Source organism: Phyllostomus discolor, chromosome 10 (assembly GCF_004126475.2).
Source record: "Phyllostomus discolor isolate MPI-MPIP mPhyDis1 chromosome 10, mPhyDis1.pri.v3, whole genome shotgun sequence".
Lineage (NCBI taxonomy): Eukaryota > Metazoa > Chordata > Mammalia > Chiroptera > Phyllostomidae > Phyllostomus > Phyllostomus discolor.
The window spans coordinates 17,092,754-17,116,351 of record NC_040912.2 but is presented as its reverse complement, the minus strand read 5'-3'; the positions used below and the strand labels follow the sequence as shown (position 1 = coordinate 17,116,351).

Genomic DNA, 23,598 nt, shown 5'->3' with positions numbered 1-23,598 from the left:
CGGTGTTCATTGTGTGACTGACCAAACCACAGGGATAACAGAGTCTGATAAAAATAGATAGGAAGGCTTATGAAGGCACAGGTGGAAGGGAACTTAAATAATCATTGAGTATTAATTTATTAGTACTGGTTTACAATAATCAAGGAACTTCAAGCATGTTTTCTCAATTGATGAAACCAGTCCATTTTACAGAAGAAGCTGAAGTTCAGAGAAAAAAGTAAGTGATCTTGCCCAGTGTCTACTTGGATAGTGTTAATTGAATGGCAGAATCGGATTTAATTTCAGAACTGTCTCACTCTACAGCATGTGTACTCTCCACTGTCTCAGGCTGGATCTCTGATAATGGTAATACCATCCCTTAGGAAAAAAGCAATTATGAAATAATTCTAATTTTCAAGCTTGAGAGGTAATATCAAAATTCTAAGGATGCCCAACTCTCCAATGTGGAGACAAGAAGAAATGAGTTTATTTGATAAAGAATACATCTTTGTTGAGCTATGAAGTAAGGTAGAAGGTGCAGTGGCCTACCAGAACAGGTAAAGGCAAATGTTTTTTAGGAGGTGTAGATAATATTTGTCTTAAATAATTGTATAAAGTGCCTGAAAGAGGGCTGGACTAAATACTAAAATTTAGTCCTTAAAACCATCTTTTCTTAGAATACATTAGGCTACCATGAAATGATTATAACACTCTTTTAAGTTTGACAAAATGACAGAATGCAAATTTTGTTTTTATATTGCAAAAATTATTTTCTTACTTACAAACCTAAAGCAATATATCACAACATAAACAGTGATTATTTCTGCATACTGGGATCATTGGTGATTTCAATGTTATTTTTGTTTTTTGTTTTTTTTGTTTACTTTCCCAATACCCCAGAGTAATCTTTTATATAAAATAATAGAATATTTCCTTTTCTGTTTTAAGAACTTTGTTCTGGTCACATTGTATAAGCCATTGGTTATGGCTTTAGCATTTAGAGGAGTTAATGAATATGAACAGGATGGAAAATAAGTCAGCAGAGGCAACCCTTCTTAAAAATGGAGAAGGACATAAGCGTACATGGAAAGAACTAAAAGTATTTCCCTCTTTGGCTTTAGGTTCCCACCATGTGAATATATATTTGAATTAAGTCACAGAATCCCCAAAGGGTATCCATTTAAATTCCAATGTATAACTTGGGTGGGTTTTACACACAAATAATTAGTATCCATATGGGGAAAACATCAGCTTCTTTTTTATGTGTACGTCAGAACACTTGGTAGCAATCCAGAGCAGTGCTAAATGTCCTGGAGAGTTCTGTTTTCAATGAAAGAGAAGGTCAAGGGTTTTTGGGAGTTAGCCTTGTATTCACAACAGCTCCTCCAGATTCTTCTCTTCCATTTATCTTCCTTCCTTTCTACTACTCCCTGTTCCTGCTTCCAAATAAACAACATTCACAAACAATTTTCCTGCTTAGTAAACTAGGAAGTTAATGAGTCATACAATCATACTGTCACCAACATCACTCTATTATCTCTTGCTTGTCAAGAGTCTACAGTTTAAGATCAATCTTGTCCATTAAAAGAGCCTTTCTTGTTCACCTTTAAATGACTTTGACTTTCAGAAATTTCTTTCTTTCATTAAGCCTGAAGCCCTTATCCTTGTGGTTTCTATCCATCTGTCCACATGTTAAGACAAGTATACCCTTAACCCTGTATTTTCTCTTGGATAAATGAGCCCTGGTTTCTCACCTTCCTAATCAGTCCTGACCATTCTCTTATCTTTCTCTCTCAATCTCTTTAAGAAACAAGTGTCAGGAAGATAATTGCCTGGAAAGAAAATCAATAAATTGGAATACCTTCTTCTTTGAGTCAAGAGAAGATTGCTTTCAGGTCAATTTCCAGATAGTTGAGGTCCTAATCATCATTATCTCTAGCCCATAACATTTACCCTCCTTATAGGTATTTGCATCTCAGAAGAATTAACACATGTCCTAAAGTAGTAGAAATGTGTTATTGGGTGACAGACATTTTTAAGTGGTGTCCTTCTGGTGTTGGACATTCCAGGCCATTTTCCATTCCCAAGTAGAACAAGAAAGATGAAAATATATGGGACCTACAATGTTTAGAAGTCTGTAAACAAACCCCACACATTATCCAATTCCTTTCCTTTACAGATTGTTCTGTACTTTACAGAACTCAATAAAATTAACACCATTCAGTCAGAAATACAGTGAAGCTTGTATAATTTATGCCCAAAATACAGCTTCAGATTCTCTGAAGGCAGAAATAGCATGTATTATGTGATTTTTAATATTTGTTTTAAAGGTTACAACTTCCCAATGCTCATTTCCTTGAATAATGTTTTGTTTCTAAAAGTGTCTGAGAGGAGTAACTGTAAGAGTTGAAACAAGTTGAGGAGAATAGTTAAACATGAAACATAATTTTAAGCTTTCCTCTGATTTCTGGGGGAAAAATAAGGAGCGCATCTGATTAGAGGAAAAGAACATCGTGGTTATTTTGGGTTCTAGGGCAGAACTAGGAAGAACACAGGCTGGTGTGTTTTTTCTGCTGCATCACATGAAGAGAAAACATGAATATTGGAAGAGAACCTAACCCCTTTCCCCTGCTAGATAGCGTGGTGCTTATGCATTGGCTAGCAGATACGATCAAAGGGCGAGAAGGGCACCTGCAGGGGCTTTTCAGGTGGAGCTGCTGGCTACTCTGAAGCATTAGAGGAGTCATATTTAAGCCTCAAGTCACTTCTCACTCTGAATGAAGATTAATCGATGGCTGCTGTCCACCAAGTCTGGGTTATAGAACCACCACTGCTATTTCTAGCCAGGGCTTAAAAGAAATGGATGGAAGATAGCCTGACTGTGACAAGTACAGACTTTGGAGTCAGGAATGCATGGGATTTCAGTTGAACTATGAAATATAACAGTGGGGCATCAAGCAGCTATTTAAACTCTTTGAATCTCAACTGTCCCATCTGTAAAATGAATATATTACTACAAGTATCTTAATACTTATCCTAGTGTTATTACATTGGATTGAGAGAATGCTCATGAACTTGGTATAATTTCTAATACCTAATAAAATAAAACTAAGTGAGTTATTAATAATTACTGTAAATATTATATGATATTTTTCAGCACTTGATGGGTACAGATCATTGTCTGAATTCATGACAAATCCAAAAAAATTTTTACATAGTCTTTTTTTTCCCTCATTTGCAGAATCTTGCCTGAGGCCAACCAGTGTGTATAACTGCTCGTGTTCCCTCCCTCATGGAGGTGGGTTGTCTGATAGTAAATCAATATGTGCCTCAGGATTTGGGTATTATTCTTCTCTCCAGCTTCTGGCACTGCTGTGCTGAGCTGCAATTATCAAGACTTAAAGGCTTATAACTGGACTACTTTCTAGAAAGTAACAATCAAACGTATTAATTTCTATTCAATAAAAGGGAAGTCTTTTAACTGTTAGCAATATTATTTGCCTCTGAATGTGATATTTCAAGGCAAAATGTCATGTCTAAAGTGGGTCCGTGTTCCAAGAGACCAGAGAATAACACAGGATGTTGTTCGTCATGAAAGCTGCATCTATTTTTAGCTCAGCCTACAATCATCCTGCGAGTCAGTGTGCTCGCAGCCAGGAGCTGTGGAGTCAATGAATAGAGCCACAGGGTTACTGTCAGTTCCAAATACTCGCAAAGTAACTCAACTCAGCTTCGGCTCATGACTTTCCTGCTTTTTATCACTCTTACCACTATTCTCTGAAAACTCAGAGGCATTTAGATTTGTTCTCCTTTTCCATATCCATTCCCATCAAATCAATTTCTGTGTGCCATTAACTCTACATCCACAGCAAACACACTTCATTCCGGCCCTCACCAGCCCTCACCTGGATTATCTCAGAGGCCCTCCCTGCCCTCAGTTTCCCCAATGTCACTCTAAGCTCATTCTCAGCATGATTTTTAGCATCTCACTCCCTTGTTCATTTTTTTCCAATGGCTGTAAAAACTTCTTGGCCTGTAATCAGGGCCCAGATGGATGGTTCATAAAAATCTGCCCTTTTATTGCTATTCCCACTGGAGTGACCTCGCATCTGATTCCATATTTTAACATGAAAGATGTACAGAAGCCCCCTGGCTGCACATCTCCACACTGCTGACTAGGTCATTATTCCTAAAATACATGGACTCTTCATGTTACTCCTGTCCTCCAAACCTTTAAAACATTTTTAGTGCCTGTCTGCTTTTTTAAGTATGTAATTCAAATTTCGTAGTATAGTACTCAAATTCCTCAGTTAGGTCAAGCGTCCCTCTTCAGGCTGTTTTCCGCCTGCACATTCTGCACTCTGAGGCCAACATTCTCTCTACCTGCCTCAAGCCTTCCATGGGTCATGCCTCCACCAACCTGAGATGCCTTTCTCTCCTCACCCGCCATCAGCCATCAGTCCGTCTCTACTTCCTTTTCCCAAGCTTGCCCTGCCCCCAAAGACACACCCTCCACAAAGTCATCTGTCTCCCTCTTCACTTTCCTTCGTGCACCCATGGGGTTAGCACACATCACATTCTCTGTTTATTCATATTTATTTTATCTACAGTGGGAGGTAGTATATATAAGTCAGTGATTAAGAGAGACTGATCTAGAGTCAAGCTGGCTGCTTTTGAACCATGGCCTCACCATTTACCAGCTGTGTCACTTTGAGAAAGTTCTCAAATTATTTTACCACAGTGCTCTCTTTAATTAGATGCATGGGAGTTCATTCCTCATAAAATTGCTATAAATATTAGATAAAATAGCGGGTGTAAAGCACTTAGAAGATTTCAAGTGCTTAATACGTAAGATGATTTCCCCCACAGGCTATAAAGACCTTGGAGTCAAAGTCTAGTGTATCGTCTACTTTCAAATTCTCAGCAAAGTGAGGCCAGTAAGTGTTTGCCAAGTTGATATATTGGGAAGATCCAGGATCCTGTAGGTTCCGAGACTTTGTATTACAATAACTATCTCATTCAGATTGGCCCCGTTAAAGGACCAAGTATTTCGGAAAGCAATGAAAGGAGAAGGAAAGCCATCAGAATATTAAAAAGGAGAAATTAGTTGATAAAAATGTTAATTATATTATAATATCAACTCTAAATTGCAGAATACAGAGGGCAGTCTTGGGCAAACAAGCTGACAGCTTGCAGTAAAGGATGAGTTGGGGTGAGTATGTGTTGTTACCAGACAACTTACTACAGTAAATTCTGATGGACTTGCTAAGAGGCTTTCTTAGATGGCTTACTAAGATGGACCTAATTGGGCTAGGAGGATGAGGCTACACACTGTCCAGAAAAAACCCAGCCCTTACAGCAGAACCCCCATGCTCCCACTCGGCCTGCCTTTGCCATTGACTTATATTGAGCAAGTCAATGGGCTTCCCCTTTACAAGGAGGAAGTTGGAGTGGATGGGGTTCGTGAGTTCCTCCCTGCCCTGACATTCTCTGCTCACTGCACTAAATGCGCCTGTTCTTCCTTCATTCATTTTTAGCAGACTTTTCTCCAGTATTTACTGCATGTACCAGGTATTTCTCCAATATCTACCCGGACACATATCATAGCGCCGTGACACTAAACATATCATTTATAATGAAATAACATCCCTATTCCTTTTATAAGAGTGAGGAAATTCAAATATCACATGATTATGAACTTAAAAGGGTCAACCCATGTGAGAGTGCGTAGCCTTGGCTGTGGGATATGGCAGGCGCCCATAAATGTTTATTGTCTCTATCCATTTGAAAATTCTTTCTTAAACGTCAAGATCCAGTGTAAATATTAACTTTCTTTGTGAAGGCCTTTTCAACTCCTCTTATGCATTCCTAGTCGAAACCTAACAAAATATGTTATACTCATGTCTGTTGTAAAAACTGATACCCTGATGATAGTTTATGGTAACTATTCACTAAATACCTGTCATTCCAAAAAGGTTTTGACTCAAGTTCTTTTTTTTTTTAATCTTTAAAACTGTAACATTGACAAAGGGCCTCTCACATACAAGAAGTTCAAATGAGTGTTTGTTGATGAATCAATAAATACGAATGAAAGATATGCAGGTTAGCAGAAATGGTAAAAAGTCTCTCCTTTCCCCAATTCTTTTGGTACTTGCCAATTGACACTTGAAATCCCGTTTTAAGAAGTCAAACAAAACTGATTTCATCATTTCAAAAATAAAGGTTGAGCCTTGCCTGGTGTGGCTCAGTGGACTGAGCACAGGCCTGCAAACCAAAGGGTCACCGGTTCGATTTCCAGTCAGGGCACACACCTGGGTTGTGAGCCAGGTCCCCAGTAGGGGGCACGTAAGAGGCAACCACACATTGCTGTTTCTCTCTCTTTCTCTCTCTCTTCCTTTCTCTCTAAAAATAAAGAAATAAAATCTTTAAAATATAATAAGAAATAAAGGTTGAGAGGCTTGTACCACATGAGCAAGTATCTTAGTTGTCCATTTTGGGAAATGCTATACAGGTAACAGCTGCTTCTGTTACCAGCCAACTAAGCCAGTTCAACCTTCCTAGTTCACTAGGAACGCAAATGGATTTAAAGTCTTTCCTCATTGGCCTTGCTGGTGTGGCTCAGCAAATTGAGTGCTGGCCTTTCAACCAAAGGGTCACTGGTTTGACTCCCAGGCAGGGCATGTGCCTGGTGAGGGGCACGTGAGAGACAATCACATATTGCTCTTTCTCTTCCTCTCTTTCTCTTCCCTTCCCCCTCTCTCTAAAATTTAGTAAATAAAATCTTTAAAAAACCTAAAAAAAAAGGCTTTCCTCATCTATTGTTCATATCTTGGGTAATCCAGGCATGCAGATTTTCCTGACAAAAAATCCTTTCTTTTGATAAAAAAAAAAGAATGTATCTAATAAGAGTTGTCCAGTAGGAATCTAAGGAAGCCACAACACAAGCACACATGTCACTTTGCATTTTCTAGTTGTTATATCTTAAAAAGATAAGCTTTTAATAGTAGATTTTATTTATCTCAATAGACTCATTATCATTTCTCTATGTAATCAACATTTTAAAAACTTGAGCTATTTTACATTCTTTTTGTCTATACTCAGCCTTTGAAACCCAGTGTGTATTTTGCACTACAGCTAAACCACATTTAAAGTGCTCAATAGCAACATGTGGTTAATGGCCACTCTACATGACTGTGCAAATCTAGATGATACCGTGACCGCGCAAATCTATGTGATTCCAAAGGCCAGCTGCAGCCATAAATCAAAGAAAAACAAGTTCCTCCCAAATATCTTATCACCCAGAGATTCAGTGCTTTCCTAGGTTGGCGGATTTCAGTTCTATGAGAGCTCTTTTTGCCCTCTGCTGACCCCAGTAATCCATTACATAATGACTCTCAAACTTGTATCATTTAATGCCATGCATACTTTCAGCTTGATATTTCATAAAATCCTCATGTCTCCCTCTAAGATAATATGCTGGAGATTTGAGGTCCTAAGATACTTGATGATACTATTTCTTGGCTAGAGCTGAAAATAGATGAGCAAAATTATGAGTTAAAATTACAGTTCTCCACAAGAACTGTTGCTTTCAGAATATCCTTTACTCTTCACTATAACTGATCGGGGTATAAAGGTGGTGAATATTGCTTATCTTTTATAATGATATTTCAATTTCTTAATGTCACACTAGAAAACTCAGCTCATATAATCACTAGTAAGAACACTCTTCTATATCCATGGCTAAGAATACATTTATGGAACAGAGCATCTTTAAAAAAAAGTGTGGCCCTTTTCTTTTCTTTTTAATTTTTTAAAATGAGATTTGTTCAGATGACAATGATTAATAAAATGATGTGGGTTGCAAGTGCGCATTTCTATGGTACATCATTTGTACATTGCATTGCATGCCTACCACCCAAAGTCACATTTCCTCCCTTCATCTTGTATTTACCTCTATTTCCCTCACCACCCCCCACCCTCTTCCCTCTCCCATCATACTGTTATCTGTATCTACGAGTTTTTGTTTCTTCATTTTTCTTGTTGTTCATGTGGTCTTTTTAGAGACATATATCTTTATGTAAAATATGCTGACAAATTTTTTAAGTGTTAGATGAAGGCACAATATATATATAAACCTATTTGTTCTTAGCCAATTTAGGCAAATTGTATACTAAATCTGAATGTTAATTTTAGTTCCCATATGTTTGAGTGAAAAAGAAAACACTCAGAAAATATTCAGAGCTACAGGACTTTGGCATTCCCTGTTTACAGCTTGATAAATGAGCTTTGGAATCTGTTTTTTAAATTTTCTTGAAGGAAATTCACTTACCTAAATTGATTACTAGCTCTTGTGGGTTTGGAAATAGTAGTGAAATTTTTAAAATTAGCTTCAATCTCTTAGTTGCTTTGGAAAAGCACCATGGAGAGCAGACCACTATTTCTGTAGAAAGCTGTTTCCTTGAAACTCCCAACTGGAAGGAAACCCCGAAAATCTGTTAAAATGCTAATTATATCTCCATGATACTTCAGCAGTGCCAGTAATTTGAAATCATTCCTATTCATTTTGGGGTAGTAGCCAGGTAACTGCATTTTCCTTTTGGTTGAGCACTTATTTTAAGGATACTTAATAATCTGTGGAAATAGTGTTGGACCAGGATTCGGACTCTTGTCTGGTCCTTTATCAGCAGTGCTAATTTTCTGGGCTCCAATTTGCTCATCTGTGAAGTGATAAATTTGGAACAAACAATTTCTCCGTCTCTATCCCCTTTTTATTGTGTGAATTATAATTCTCAACCAATAGGGAGAGAAAACATTTTCATGAAACTCTCCTCAAACCAGACTTCGAGCTCTTCCTTACCCTTAGCAATCAACAGATCTCAGATTAGACAGGAAACCCAGAAGCCTTCAGAGACTCCTGTGAGCACTCCCCCTTGAGTGAAAAAATCTGCATCTTTACTCATCTGCATTTTGCACTCTCTCTGTTTTACAATAGACAAAGATAAAACATCAACATGAAACCTCCACTTCAATCGCCCTTCACCCACTCAAAGAGTCCCTCTCTGTTTATAGTCTTCCTTTCTACTCCATTATTCACATCCACATGCAAAAGTGCTCCGAAATCTCCCTTATAACTTGAAACTTTTCCCAATTCCAAATCTTTTTACATTTCTTGCTGTATCCCTCTACACAGTCCCATTTTTTTCTGTACCAGGAGACATCTACGCTGAACTATTTCTATAGTCTTACTTCCCCTTCTCCCTTTAGCAGGCTTCAAGGTGGCTTATACGCCCCCTGTTTAAGTACTTCTGCTAAGGTAGGCCCTGACTTCTACCTTTCCATCCTCATCTTACAAAGAAGCCCTTTCCCTCGGGCTTCTCGAACACTATGCTTTCTTGGCCTTCAACATATTTCTGTGGTCACAAATTCTCAGTCTCTTTTCTTCTGCTTCCTGACCACTATCTGACCTCTGAATATTATAGCAGCTAAAGGTTTTGTTCTGGGTGGGCCAATCAGTCACGTGGTTTTAAGTACCTTGACGTGTATCCTTGCATTTACAGGCTACTCTCATGTTCCTTTTCCCGGCACAGCCCTGTCTCCTGAGCTCTGGGCCCATCCAACAGTCCACAGCATCGCTTTGGATATCTCGCAGGCACCTCTGACTTAACAGATCACAAATAAATCCTTGTTGTCTCCCACTTTATGTAGTTACCCACCCCAAATACACATAGGAGTTCTCCTTTTCTAATCATCTAATTCTCTAAAGAGTAAATGGGATCCTACTGGTTGCTGGATCCCAAAATCTGAGATCCTTTCTTACTACTTCACCCTACAATGGCATCTAATCAGAGTCTTGTCAACTCTGTTTCAAATATCTGTGCTTTCTCTATATTTTTTAAAGATTTTATTTATTTATTTTTAGAGAGGGAAGGGAGGGAGAAAGAAAGAGAGAGAGAAACATCAATGTACGGTTGCTGGGGGCTGTGGCCTGCAACCCAAGCATGTGCCCTGACTGGGAATCAAACCTGCGACACTTTGGTTTGCAGCCTGAGCTCAATCCACTGAGCTACACCAGCCAGGGCTCACTTTCTCTATATTTTTATTCTTTCACTCTTATCCAGGTATCCATTGTATCCTATATCCTAGTAGCTTCCTGACTAGACTTGTAGCTTCTTGTCTGACTCTAAAATGTTTTCTAAACTGTAGCCCTAGGTGGCTCCTATTATCCTATTATAATTAAAGGAAGATCAAAGCATTGTAGCACGTGTCTTTAAATTTTTTTTATGTTTATTGATTTTAGAGAAAGAGGAAGGGAGAAGGGAGAGAGAAAGGGAGAGAAAGAGAGACACTGATTTGAGAGAGAATCTGTTGCCTCCTGTATACAACCGACCAGAGATCCAACCCGCAACGGGTATGTGCCTTGACCTGAAATCGAACCCACAACCTTGGGTACATGGGGCGACGCTCCAACAACTGTGCCACCCAGAGGGCAGCAGCTTATGCGTGTTTTTATTGATTGTTACCTGTTTGCCTCTCCACCTCAACTAGCGCTTTCTAAATTTCCTCCTCACTGGCCATATTCTAGTCACTCAGGCCTTTTTCCGGGTTCTCGAGCACATTGAACTTTTCTTCTCTCAGGGTCTTTGCCCATGGTGCTCCCTCTGGTTGGAACCGTGCTCTTCCCCTTCTTCACCTGGGCAATGCCTCGTTATCCTTCAGAAACAACTGCTTTCTTAGAGGTGCTTTTCCTGATTCTCTTATTACTAATAACAGTTATATTCTCCATAAGCCTACATTTCTCCTGTTTAACATGTCACAACCTGTCATTGTTATTCTGTGCATTATTTGTTCATTGTCTATATTATTTTTTAAATTAACCTTTAGGAGATAGGGGATCATGATTATTGTATTCACTGCTAGATCCTCAGAATCTAACTCGGAGCACAGATTATAGCTGAGGAATCAATATTTGTTGACTAAATCTTATGGGAAAGAGAACTGAGGAGACTGAGCATTTGGCTCATGAGATTGGGAACAGAAACCTCCCTTGATTTCCCATAGCCCTTCACACCACACTCCCATTCCTTTTTTTTCACTCTTTCCAACCCCGTGCAGACCATGTAGCTCAGGCACATCAAGTGCCTTTGCCAGTGACTTTAACGTTGATTTGGCCCCATCTCCATAAGCCTTAACCTGAGGGTCCCAGGCTCTGGACTGTACTACCTCGCAATTCAGTTCCTTCGGCTTGTTCTGCCTTTGTTAGATTTACTGATCTCCTTAGTGGCCTCTGCTCTCCCTTCTCTCAACTCTTTTGCATTTTTAGCCCAACATTTATCTTTTTTTTAAAAGGCACTTGTTCACTTTTCTATTTATATTTCTCTTTTCTTAGTCCATGTGAAATCCTGCTGATTATGCAGTGTTCTTTGCCCCCTTAAGCTAGAACCAATTTCTTATTTTCTACTCCCGAGGAGAACACTGAGAGATAAAGCAAGGCGCATAGGTTCATATACCATATTTCTCCCACTCCAGAAAATTTTGAAATTCTCAAAATTTTAAAAGTTCAACTAGAAAAGGGTAAATGTACATTTTTGTCTATAGAGCCACAACATCTTACACATATAATCACCTTCACAGAAACATAAATTACCAAGGGGATAATATGTACAAGAGATAGATTGATGTGATAAGCAGCCCCCCTGTACCGCCTGGTCACCAAGAGGCAACCACAGCACACAAAGAAGTCGAACCAAAACCACTCGAGGGAGAGAAGTAAAAACCCTCACAGTGATAAATGGGACACACCGCAGGTACTAAGAGTAACCTTTTCAGAGACTGTCAAGTAACTGAATGAAACCAGCAATACATGAGAATGAATTTCAAAAATTGTCAAACATAGCATGTAGCTATTTGGCATGCCAAGCTCTTCTAAATGAATCCAAGTCCAAAAATCTCAGAGCCTTCCCACTAGCTCAAGACTCAAATCTTTTACTGCACAGAAGGAAACAGCCTTGGTCCTCAGAATGCCTTTCCATCACATACCCCCTCTCAATGTCCATGTAATGCAACCTTTCTTGTATTTAACTCATTATGCATTGTGGCCTGTTCCAATTCTGCTTTATGATAGTTTTTTCTTTTTAAAAAATAAGCTGTTAAATATTTTGAGTATATTAACCAAATAAGTGTTTTGCTGTTAGAGTTGTTTTTGTTTCAAAGGTAGCAAAGAAAGTTACAACTAAACTCATGGATTTGGGTGAGTGGGACTTTGAATTTGCAGTATGTTTAAGTATCAGTTGTCCAGTTAAGTCTTAGGTGTAGTCTTAATTCATGTTAGCACTTAAAACAAAACAAAACAAAACAAATGTCTCATAAATAGCAGTTACAAGATTTGAAGAGTTTAACTCCTGAGTCCAAATCTCTGTTATTTCAGCCAAATACAACAAATAAGTAAATTTTAAAATTCAAACATGTCAATTGAAGGTAATGATTCCTACTTTGGTAGGAAGTAAAAGAAGGTGCAACCAATGTTGAACATCCAGGTACAGATATTGTATCAATAGCATTGTAATTACTAAAGCAACAAACTTCTTATATATATTACATAAGACCTGTGTATGCTATATTTCATAATTATAATTTGGTAACTATCTTTATACAACCTAAGGTAGTTTTACATGTTAATTTACCTCAATTTGTATGATTTTTGTTTATATTTTTATGTTTAAGATTCCTTCATGTCATATATGAGTAAAATAAACTGAGGTGTTATAATATATTTGAGCAACATTCAAGTATACTTGTGGTATATGTACATGTATATACATCAAATATACAACTTGATATACATGGAAAATATAACAAAGTTTAAAATGTGGAAGATGAATTTGGTAGAGAGGAAAGAATGACAAAATCAACCCTTGGGAACATGCCAACTTTGAGTTTATGACTTGTGACCTGTCCCCACAGAGCTGAAGACAGCCAGGGACTCCAGGGGTTGAGGACAGAAGTTCTCTTTTCCCAGAACTGTCCAACCACAAACGAATGTCCATCCACCATGTCTGGCAGTTTCTACAAGCCAGCCAGTGAGGGAAGCAAACTGCAGTTGAGAGAGGGTCGCGGCACTGTGAACTTGCCCCAGATCAGGGCATCTAGTAACCCAAATGCAGCCTATATTGCACATTAGTGAGCATTGTGAACTGCCTCCAAGGAATTGCTTATCTCTTCATCGCCCCCTCATACACGCATGCGCACATGCCCACATGCCCACACCTACCTTCTTTCTTCCAGTGACTTAAGTTTTTATCCTACTGCTGTTACCTACTTTACTTTCAGATTTTAAGTCCCTAAATCCTAAATTCATTAGGTTCTCATCCCTCAGTGAAGAAACTGATCTGCTGAAATAAATGGTATAATGAAAGCAGTTGAATTCATAGATAGTATAGTATCCTGTAAACATAAGTTGCCATTGCTGTTATTATTAATGTCATAATTATCATTATTATTTTAATTCCTCAGAGTAATCCATGCAGGGAAATAATTGGCAGGAAACAAGTTAGAGAACAAACTAAGATATCAAACAGCCCAGCCAAAAATAATGAGAAATCAAGCATACATCTCTATTTAGTAAATAATAGTTATTTTTCTTTATCCCAATATTGACCTGGAAAATATTCCTTGGACCCTGGGACATGCATACTAAATCACAGTTAACTATTAGTGCCCCAAATTGGTTATGAAAAGTGCATATTTCCTAAGGGAGAGTACGTGACCTAGATGCTCCCAAGCCTTGAGTCCAAGGTCAATTTCATCAATGGTCTCACAATAAGCTCCCCTTCAGAAATGTATAAAAATAAAATGTCTATAATACACAAATAAAAAACACATATGAAAAAATGAATTTTCTAGAAATATGGCAAAAGCATGCAGTCATTGTTGTGGGTCAGTCATAGCTATTTAATACCTAATATGTATAAAGTCCTTGATGTAAGTATTACATTTAGTTTTTGGAACAACTCCATGAGATAGGCAATAGTATTGTTATTTTGTACATGAGTTAGCTGATTGCTCAGTGAGATAATATAACTCACTCAAACTTAAAGAACTAGAAAATGCCAGAGCTAGAATTTGAACCCAATTCTTAATACCTTCAAAACCAGTTTTCAGTTCTTTGTGTCACTCTGACACCTCCAATGACATAAATGTCTCTTATTTTTATATGTCAGGCAGCTATAGGAATAATTGAACAAAAGGAATGTATGATCTTACAAATCCACCATCAACAGGAAAGTCATTTGAAGTTGGGGTTATATTTGTGTTGGTAGATTTATGCTTCCTTCAAGTCTCAAGACTTTCTTCAAGTCTTTCTTTTGATCCAGGATACACATCTTGGAGCTGAGGGCTGGTGTTTTGCCTTGAAATTGAGCAGCAATGCCTGGCTCAAGTGCCTTTGCCTCATGATCATTAAGTTCAACCCAGCAGAGCTCACCAAGCTTAGTCAAGAATCAATAGCAGACTAGTCTTGCTGTTTTTTTTTCTGGACACTTAAAGCAGGTCCCATCCTACTTAGATGGGGTAGGTATTTATTTACTATGTGAATATATCTTCACTCTAACAAGTCCAGTCTCCTCAACCTCCCACAGACTCTTCATTTTGTTATCCCTTCCATGACTTCACACAAGGTAATAGCTATGCTTAGTACACCTTTTCTCTTCTGCCCACTGAACACCTGCCCAGTCTCCAAGGCCTGGAAAACATTCTCCCTCCATGAGGAAGTCATCCTTGACCTTCACCAGTACCTCTTATTTTGAACTATCTTTAAATATGTTGTTTTATGTCATCCTGATTTGCCTTCATAACATTTAATAATCATTGAGATGCATAACTTAGTCTAATTTTTAAAGCTAAAGCTCAGGCTGCAAGGGTAGCAACAACTTAATTTGATACCTCACAGGGTATCAATACAGGGTTTGAGTTGGTTGATCAGTTGACTTTGCTAGTCTCTTCTGGAAAATGGACATAAACTGTGATCAAGACCTGACCTTCATGCCATCCTGTTTGGTTCATATATTCAGGAGTAGGAGCAAATAATGAGGTCAGGCCTCAGTGAGTGACTTTTTTCTTGAAAATTCACAAGTACGTATTTTGAAATAGGGCTGCCAGGCTTTAATACTAACTCAGCTGATTAAATAACATTGAACACCAGGTAATTTCTTTTCTCCACATAAACTTTATAAAGTACTGTATTCTTCACAAAGTTAAAATTAGAAACAATAACATATGTCAAAGTATCTGAACCATAGTTAACTATTAATAAATCATACCCTGTATTATTTCTACCAGATAAATAGCTTCGGCCACCCTGTTTCCCAAGGCGATCTACTTAACCACTAATATTTTCTTTTTGCCTCGACCACATGATTTTAATAATAGATCTTGAACTAATGGAACCTTCAGTTGCTCCTCAGGAGTCTTAATACTGGTGCTAAAGATCATGGGCACGGATTAACGTTGTAAGAATCATTGTTGAGTATGGACACCTCATTGATGCATCTGTTAATAATACACAGGCAGTAAACACTGCTTCAAAAGCCACTTGGGTTGTTCAAGCAAAGCTCTACAAGCCTCCAAGATAATAAGTATATTTATTAGAGTATTCATTTGTGCTTTTAACTGTTTGACAAGACTTACATGGTTTTATATGTTTTTAGGCCTTTATGACATAAATAGTAGTTATGATATCTCCACTGTTTGAGTTGTCTAACTTAGATAATTGTCTAATTTACCTGATTACCAAGTGTTTTTATGACAGTTCCTATCACTGCCTCCACTTCCCAAAGAAAACAAAGAGAAAGATGTTTCATGGCAGCAACTGTTTCTCTATTCAGTTTTATCTAATGTTGCTATTTGGGTACATTTTTGTGGTTGCTGATGTGTTTACCTGAATTAAATCAAAAGCTAACTAGGCACATGCTATACATGGAAAAAAAAAAGGTTGAGTCAAACTGGAGTGAATTAAGAGGGCTGGAGAAACGCTGAGAGGCCGTGCAGCCCTGGTGTGCTGTAGGTCCCGGCCAGGCACGGAGCAGCATGAGGACAGCAGGGAACGAGAGGAGCTGATGCCCACTGGGCAGTTACTCTGTGCCAGGCTTGGTCCTGACAGCTTTGTACATACGGTCTTAGCCTCACTGTGACTTCACACAACCCGTGAAACAGGTACTGGCATTTCTCTCCTTGATCTAGTGAAGATACATAAATATCTAGTGCCACAGTTATACTAAGTGAGATGTGTGCATTGAAACTATCATTCGATTTAAATAAAGTATAATACATTAGACCTGTATTCATGAGGACTGCGTGACTTTGAACCTCACAGATGAAAACAGTCACATAGTTTCTTCTTCTCTTTCTCTCATTCTCTTAGGACTATCAGAGTCTTTATAACTGTCATCTAATGATTATGGCATTGTCCATTTGGCATCCTGAAATAAACATCGATCTGCAGAATGACTATCTGGTAATTTGACTAAACTACTAAGACAAAAAAAGTATTTTGAACAACTTTGGACTCAGTTATTTAGGTACAGAAATGCTAGAAGTGCTATTTAAATGAATAGCATTTCATATATATATTTTACTATATACTTATATTTATACTATATTACACTTATATACTATATACACTTATACATAGTGATATATATACTCATGTATAGCATATATACTGTATTACTATAAAGTACTAATATAGTACTATATTTAGTAATATATATTATAGATATACTATATATACCTACATATACCTATACCTATAGTAATATGTAGGTATATATAGTAATATGTATACTTATATATAGTAATATGTATACTTATATATAGTATTATATATAAGTACTTATATATACATAGTAAATGAAAATCTATATATTACTTATATATATTACTTATATATATACATAGTAAATGAAAATTTCTTTGCTTCAAAAGTTAATGATTCAAAATCATTTGAACAGAAAATCGTTGGGTGTTTCCCTCTTTTGGTGGGTTTGTGCATACCCATCAGATCTGTTTTAGTTTTTATTGATTTTAAAAACAAGAATTTCAGTTAGGATGGCTGGTCTTTGCCCCTATTTACCAATAAAATTAAGTGTTATCTGAGGGCGAAGTAAATATACAAAAAAGTTAAATTACTTAGCCGTATTCAAAGCACATACTGGATGATCTGACTAATAATTAAACTAATGCAGAGAGCCATCTTGAACATTTTAGGCAAAAACATCCAAATGAAAGACTTTGACTTTATTCAGATTGTTTGTATCAAGCAAACTGTCAACAAATAGATGGCTGAAGGGGACCAAATTTTCCTTGAATAATAACTACATTTACCAGTAGTTTAGCTCGGCTAACTTATCTAATTGCCAATTATCTAATTGCCCTACCAGGGGTGTCCACACTTTTGGCATCCCTGGGCCACACTAGAGGAAGAGTTGTCTTAGGCCACACATTAAATACATAAACACTAATGGAAATTGATGATCAAAAAAAGGTTTTAACTAAATTTACGTTTGTGCCGGGATGCATTCATAGCCATCCTGGGATGCATGTGCCCCACGGGCCATGGGTTGGACACCCCTGCAACCTAAGCCCAGTGGGTAACAAGTAGCACTTGAGAATAAGAGTGTGTTTCATATAAGGAAGAGATTCTTTACCCAGGCTTTACAGAGTTCATACATAGACTTCACTATATCCAGAGACTTGATCAAAATTACTTTATATGTTCAAACAATACTATTTATGCATGAAGAAATATCTATGAGATTACACACTAAATTTATAAGCATGGCTAATTTAGATGACATGGTAGGGAAAAGAACTTCAGTTTTAATCCTCTTTAACCCTTTGAAAAGAGATTTTATTTATGAACTAATTACATAATTAAAATTAGTTTTAAAATGACACATAAATATACATTTGTGGTTTTATCTTCTTAGGATAGGTCAGTGTTTTAATTCATGCTAAAAGATATAAATCCTTTATGTTATCTATTTTGAGCCTGGTGAATAATGATATATTATATGGTAAGAGACACACTAGCTCCAAATTTTGTACACTTGAAGTAACTGTTTGAGGGATTTTTTTCATTTTATTGTTTTTTTTCTTAAATGAATTGGACAGATTTAAATATTAAAAGTTATACTCTGGAGCAGCTATCATTTATATCCAGCACATCATTTGTATCAATATAGTATGGATCAGAATGTATAGCAGGCGAATTTTATCACAGTCTTAAAATTGGCTGAGTTGTTGCCATGGTGAATCAGAAGTCCACACAACAGGTAGCACTGGAGACTGAGGAAAGTGAGTATCACACAGCAACTTGGAAATGTAGCCTTGTCTGCTTAACTCCCTGTTAATAAATCTTACATGTCAATTATATTCCATGCGACTATATCTTTTCCAAGGCAGTTTACTCAATGGTTCATTCATTGTTATCTAACAGTTACTTCTTCTTTTATGCTTTTAATGAGGTGACTATATCAGCAATAGCAAAGAATCAAGAAGAAGCAAACTACTGCAAAGGCATGTATAGTTTTCTGTTGCTATAAAATTGTAGTTAAAAGATTTTTTTCCTTCTAAATGCCCAGATTTTTAAACTGATTGCAGAAACACCTTTCCAGGGTTATGAAATAGTGACTGGAGATAATCTGTATAGCATCCATCTCATGGATTTTAAGACCTTTATCTTGATACTATTTTATTTTTAAGCTATCTTTTAAATTTTTAAAAATATTTTGGGTCCATGTAATCAAAATACTTATCTGAATTCTTACTGCATTTGGCCTAGATAAAAGAGCTTTTGACATTGGGTTCCAAATATAGAAAATAATCCTTTCATAGTATAGCTTTTATTTCACTTGACTTCTAAAATTTAACTCAGAAATTTGTAATAATGATATTAATGTGTTGAAAACATGTCATGGCACCAATCAAAACTCACTCTGGTTATAGACAATGGTAATCCTGACAAGTTATTATAAAACACTACCTTGTATTTATAAATAATACTGATTTTTAATTCATAAAATGCCAGAGAGATTTGTAATCTTCTGTCTAGTTTTCCTCTGCATGTCCTTGGAGTCTTTTCAGAAAGTAAAAATTATTATTATTATTATTGTTATTAATAACAATGCACAAACGTGAGGAAATAAATCCATTACCCTGGACGCACACACAGCCTCTCGTGTTCTGGCCCTAACCACCCTTCCCAACCCGATCGCGCCGTCACACAGCGAAGCCGCAGAGGAGCCTATGCGTCCTGGAGGATGACCCACCCTGCCCCAGGTTCTTCCTTCATCCATACTGCCCGGAGCGTTTTCCTTTCTCATGCCCTTCTCTGCCAGCCTGTGCACCCAGTATTAGCTGCTTACATTTATTCAGTGCTTACTACATGCTGTGCTGTTAACTAGGAGCCTTGTTTGTGCCTTCTAATAACACTATTTCACAACATAGGAGGAAACTTTGGCTAGTCGTGCAGACAGCAAGTGGCAGATCTTGGATGTGTACCCAGACAGGCTCCAGGTTTTTCGCACTCTGCTGTATTACTTAACACTGCGATACACTAATCCCAAGTCCCCTTAAACTTGCAAGATCAAGAGAAAATAATAGTTCTCATGCTGATGTTTCATTGGCCACCCCAATTTCTCTTCCTTTTATCTGCCCCTCTGTTTCTCTGAGGCCAGATTCTAATTTGTCACTGATAAAGTCAGTGATGTGCCCTTCATGTTTCCTCCACTAGGCATTCTGATTCATTTTGATAGCCTTTGTGTCAGACAGCAAAATGCCTTACACATGGTAATTCCTCTGTAAATGTTGGCTGTATGAATTCATCATTGACAGAATTGAGAGAACTCAAACTGTATCACAAATGACCTCTGAACAAATAATTTAAAAAATCAATTTAGCAAGCCCATACTTTGATAAACAATGATCACAACTTGATATTGATTTCTTCACAAAGTTGCTTTTGTAACTTGAGTTTATAAAAGAAATCAGCTGTTTGGGCATTCCAGTTTCAAATCCATTCATTAAATAACATGCAGTTTTTAATTTTTTTTACTGAATCAGACAGTAGAATTCAAAACTATTGTTCTCAGGTCATAAGTGAATTCTAGTTACTCTAAAGAATCAATTAAAAATGGAAATAAGTATTTATGATAATGACTATACATTACTCTTTTATTTGCTTTTCACTGAGATTCAAAATTTTCATTTTCTTTACGTACACATATATCAACTCATCTAGATAGTCTGGGAAGAGAGATAAAATCATTTAATTATTTTTCTTACATGATGTTAAACAAGTGTAGCTATTTTTATTCTTGAATATAAATGGGATACTTTGATACTATTTAGGGACAACCTAAGTTCACTCACTCAGTCTCTTAAATATCGGAGGGAAAGTGGTTGAAGTGTTTGAGGCTTCTTCCCATAAGCCATCAAAAGATCACATTTGCCTCCCCTTGCTTTGAATGTTGACATTACATTTCATTTTGACAATCATCTGTTAGAAGTTTTAGAGTCAGGCCACTTCTGTTAAATAATAACAACTACAACTCTCAGAATAATCGCTACTACATAAAGGATGTAAAATCAGATTTAAGCTTTGCCTTTTAGCTTGTCATATATAAATTTAAAATATTCATTAAAATTACATGATAAAGAAAAAGGTAAATGATTCAGAGGTTGGTAGTAACTTATTAAATCTAGAACAAGGATGTTTGGAAGAATTCAATGTTAAGCTTGAACACCATTTTTCTTTTTCTTTTTAACTTCTGCAATTTAAAAACATTCATTTCACTTTGAAAAATTAAAATGTTAAAACAAGTTTTCTAAAACAGAGTTATACTGGGTTTAATAATGCTAGAATTTCCCTCAAAAATAAATTACTTTGGAATAATTTTTTTCTTGAAAAATGGCAATTTTTCCCTCAGGACTTAAAGCACAAGTAACTAAGCCATGATTGTTAATTACAGCCACCAGTTATCAGGGAGAGAATAACATCCTATTCAATTACCGAAAGTAAGATCGAGCTAGAGACCCAGAAGGACCTGACAGCTATGTAACTTAAAGGAGAGGAAAAGTTGATTTTCACCATTGGATCCCTACTGGAAACACTGCTGAGTTATTTTGCTGGCTCTTGGGGGAAGGAATGGATCTGTAAGGCTTTCTTGGAGATTCACCTGAAGTAAATAAAGCAGAAGCTCTTTGGGTCAGCCATCTGACCCAGAGAAAAGTATGGCATTTTCCCCGAGCATTGGGCACTCTTTGAGCTGAGTTATTCTCCAATTAGAATGTTGTTAAATACCATACCATTTACTGTCCAACTTGCTGCCTAGGACTTACAAAAGAGTTTTTAGATGCAAAGTACAGGAAGCTAGCAAGGGAAATTAAAAGCAGTGTTATCTGGGATAAAATGCTCCTTTCACACCCACACCACAGTTCTCTTTTTGTCATACTGGTGTTTCCTTTAGTGTACGCGAAAATAAATGCATAACTCCGTCCTTGCTTGTTCCGGGTACAAGAAAATGATGTAACAACTCTCTCATTTTGATTTCCCTTGTCAAAGAAACAGGACGCTGAGTCTGCCCTTGACAGGTGTGACCCCCACCCCCACCCGCCGTCAGCACCCCTGGGCAGTCTTTTGCAGATGCAGCTGGTGAAAACTGCCCCCTCCCCAACTTTCAACAAAGGCATTTAATTTGGTCTTAAGCCAAGTTATTAAAAAGAAAAGAGAACAATTAGTGTGCTAAATAAAAGGGCAACATCAAGAGGCATACCCTGCCAACGCGAACCTACACGCAAGCCAGAGGAGGTTTATGCTTTTCTTCCCCGGGGAGGGGTGACTAACGCACGCACACTGCCCATCACCTTAAAGAGGTAAAGAGAGTGAAATGGCTCAACGTACACACACCCCGCTCCATACCGGGGACGAGTCTCCGAGCTGCGGCTTGTGCTGTCGGAGGGCCAGGCTGAAGCTGACCGCCCCCACGGCCACGCTGGACAACCCCAGCCCTATCTCCAGCACGGAGAGCACCAAGAGGCTCCCAATAATCTGGCCGCTGGTGCACATTCTTCCTCGGTCATCATTCCTTCCAGGTCAGAGTGGGAAACCAACCTTCCACCTTCTTTCTTCCACTATCTTCCTTAGCCCTTCCTCCCCCTACCAGACCCCAAAACTTTTCTTTCTTCACCAGTGAAGCATTATCCGCAAGGACTGGATTTCCAGAGCCGGAGACCCTCTTCCCTGACCGGGCCAGAGGCGAAAGAGCCGCTCCAGTCCCTGGCACGTCCAGACAGGGATCTTGGGGGGATCGGGGGTCTGAGTCCAGGAGTGGAGAGGGACTGGGTCCCAGCGCTTCCGAAGAGGAGCCGAGAAGCGAGAAGCTGGAAGCTGGCCCGGCCTGGGGCTCAGAGTCCCGCTCGCGAGGCGCTGTCCAGAGTTCTGCCGCGTCCCGCGTCTCCGCGGGGGAAACCCCGCTCCCTCCGCCTCCTGCCAACCGTCAGGCTCCCCTTCCTTCCCTTGCCAAGGAGATGCGCTTGGCTTCCCGGAGATGCAGAGCCGGACTGCTCCGCGCCTCCCTCTCCTGCTCCCGCTCGTCTCCTCTCCTTTGTTTTCGTGGCCACACAGGGTGCTTCTGCGAGTCCCTTGGTCCCCAGGCGGAGCGGGTGGATGCTATTCAGCACCACACGCCTCGCAGTTGCTATGTCGCCAGAAAAAGCGACCTTGTCTGATGGCCTTTTCCCGTCTGGATTTCTTCTCCCTCATCGTCCTCTTCCTCCCCCCACCCCCGCCCCTTCTCTTGATCTGACTCTCTCTCATCGCAGTGACCTCATCGGGATTTAAGAGGGTGACGGAGGAGGGAAAAGCTTGGTCTATTTGTGGGTCTAGAACCAATACTCCTGGCTGGCCCTTAATTGGTCTCGCCTAGGGACCCTAACCTCCGCGACATAAGCGATCCCCACCTCCGCATCTCCCTTACTCTCTCCCTCCTGGGCTTCTATCCGGGTGGGAGGGAAAGGGATACCTACGTCAACGCGGGACTCATTCTGTGTAAAACTTACCTGCATGCACACAGGGTGGGGGCGTAGTGGGCAAAGAAAGGCAGGGAGCGCGCAGGGGATGGAGAAAGGCAAGACTCCTAAATTCACCAAGGAACGCCTCTCTCTGAAGGGCTAGACTCAAGGTTGCTCATAAAGCGTGTCCACTCCCCCGTTTCCTTCCTTGTTTGGTGGAGGGGGACATGCGATTAGCTGGGGCCACGCTTAGGTGGAGATGTGGCCGGCAGACCCCTGCTGTCCCTTTGCTCCACATTCCGGGATGCGTTGCCAGACCAAACAGGACTGGGACCGTGTGTTCTCACTGGAATTCCAAGAGATGTGCACATTTAAGTACTACATTGGAAAGGACACAAAACCCAAATCTGGCACAATGCACAACTGTTTATGACAGTGTGCCCTCGTCAGGATCGTTAGGGCAGGGGCCACCCTTGACTTGGAGATCTGTGTTTTGTAGGCTGATGTGTACAGGCCTATAGGTGTCTGCAAATCTGTGTGGGGACCCTGTTTGCA

At 38.8% G+C, this 23,598-nt stretch overlaps 1 protein-coding gene across 5 annotated transcripts in view; it reads right to left on the bottom strand.

The window, feature by feature from the left end:
* The window catches only part of TMEM196 (transmembrane protein 196), a 53,451-nt gene extending 30,055 nt beyond the window's left edge, over positions 1 to 23,396 (bottom strand). For 2 of the 5 annotated variants that reach the window (XM_036010536.1, XM_028526089.2), the window contains exon 1: positions 21,935 to 23,043. In XM_036010536.1, coding sequence (XP_035866429.1) covers positions 21,935 to 22,099 — 165 coding nt within the window. In that variant the 5' untranslated portion in view covers positions 22,100 to 23,043. Of the gene's footprint in view, positions 1 to 21,934; positions 23,044 to 23,091 lie in introns of those variants that run through there. The other 3 variants (XM_028526090.2, XM_028526087.2, XM_036010537.1) reach the window with 2 other exon arrangements.
* Positions 23,397 to 23,598: the final 202 nt, after the last annotated feature.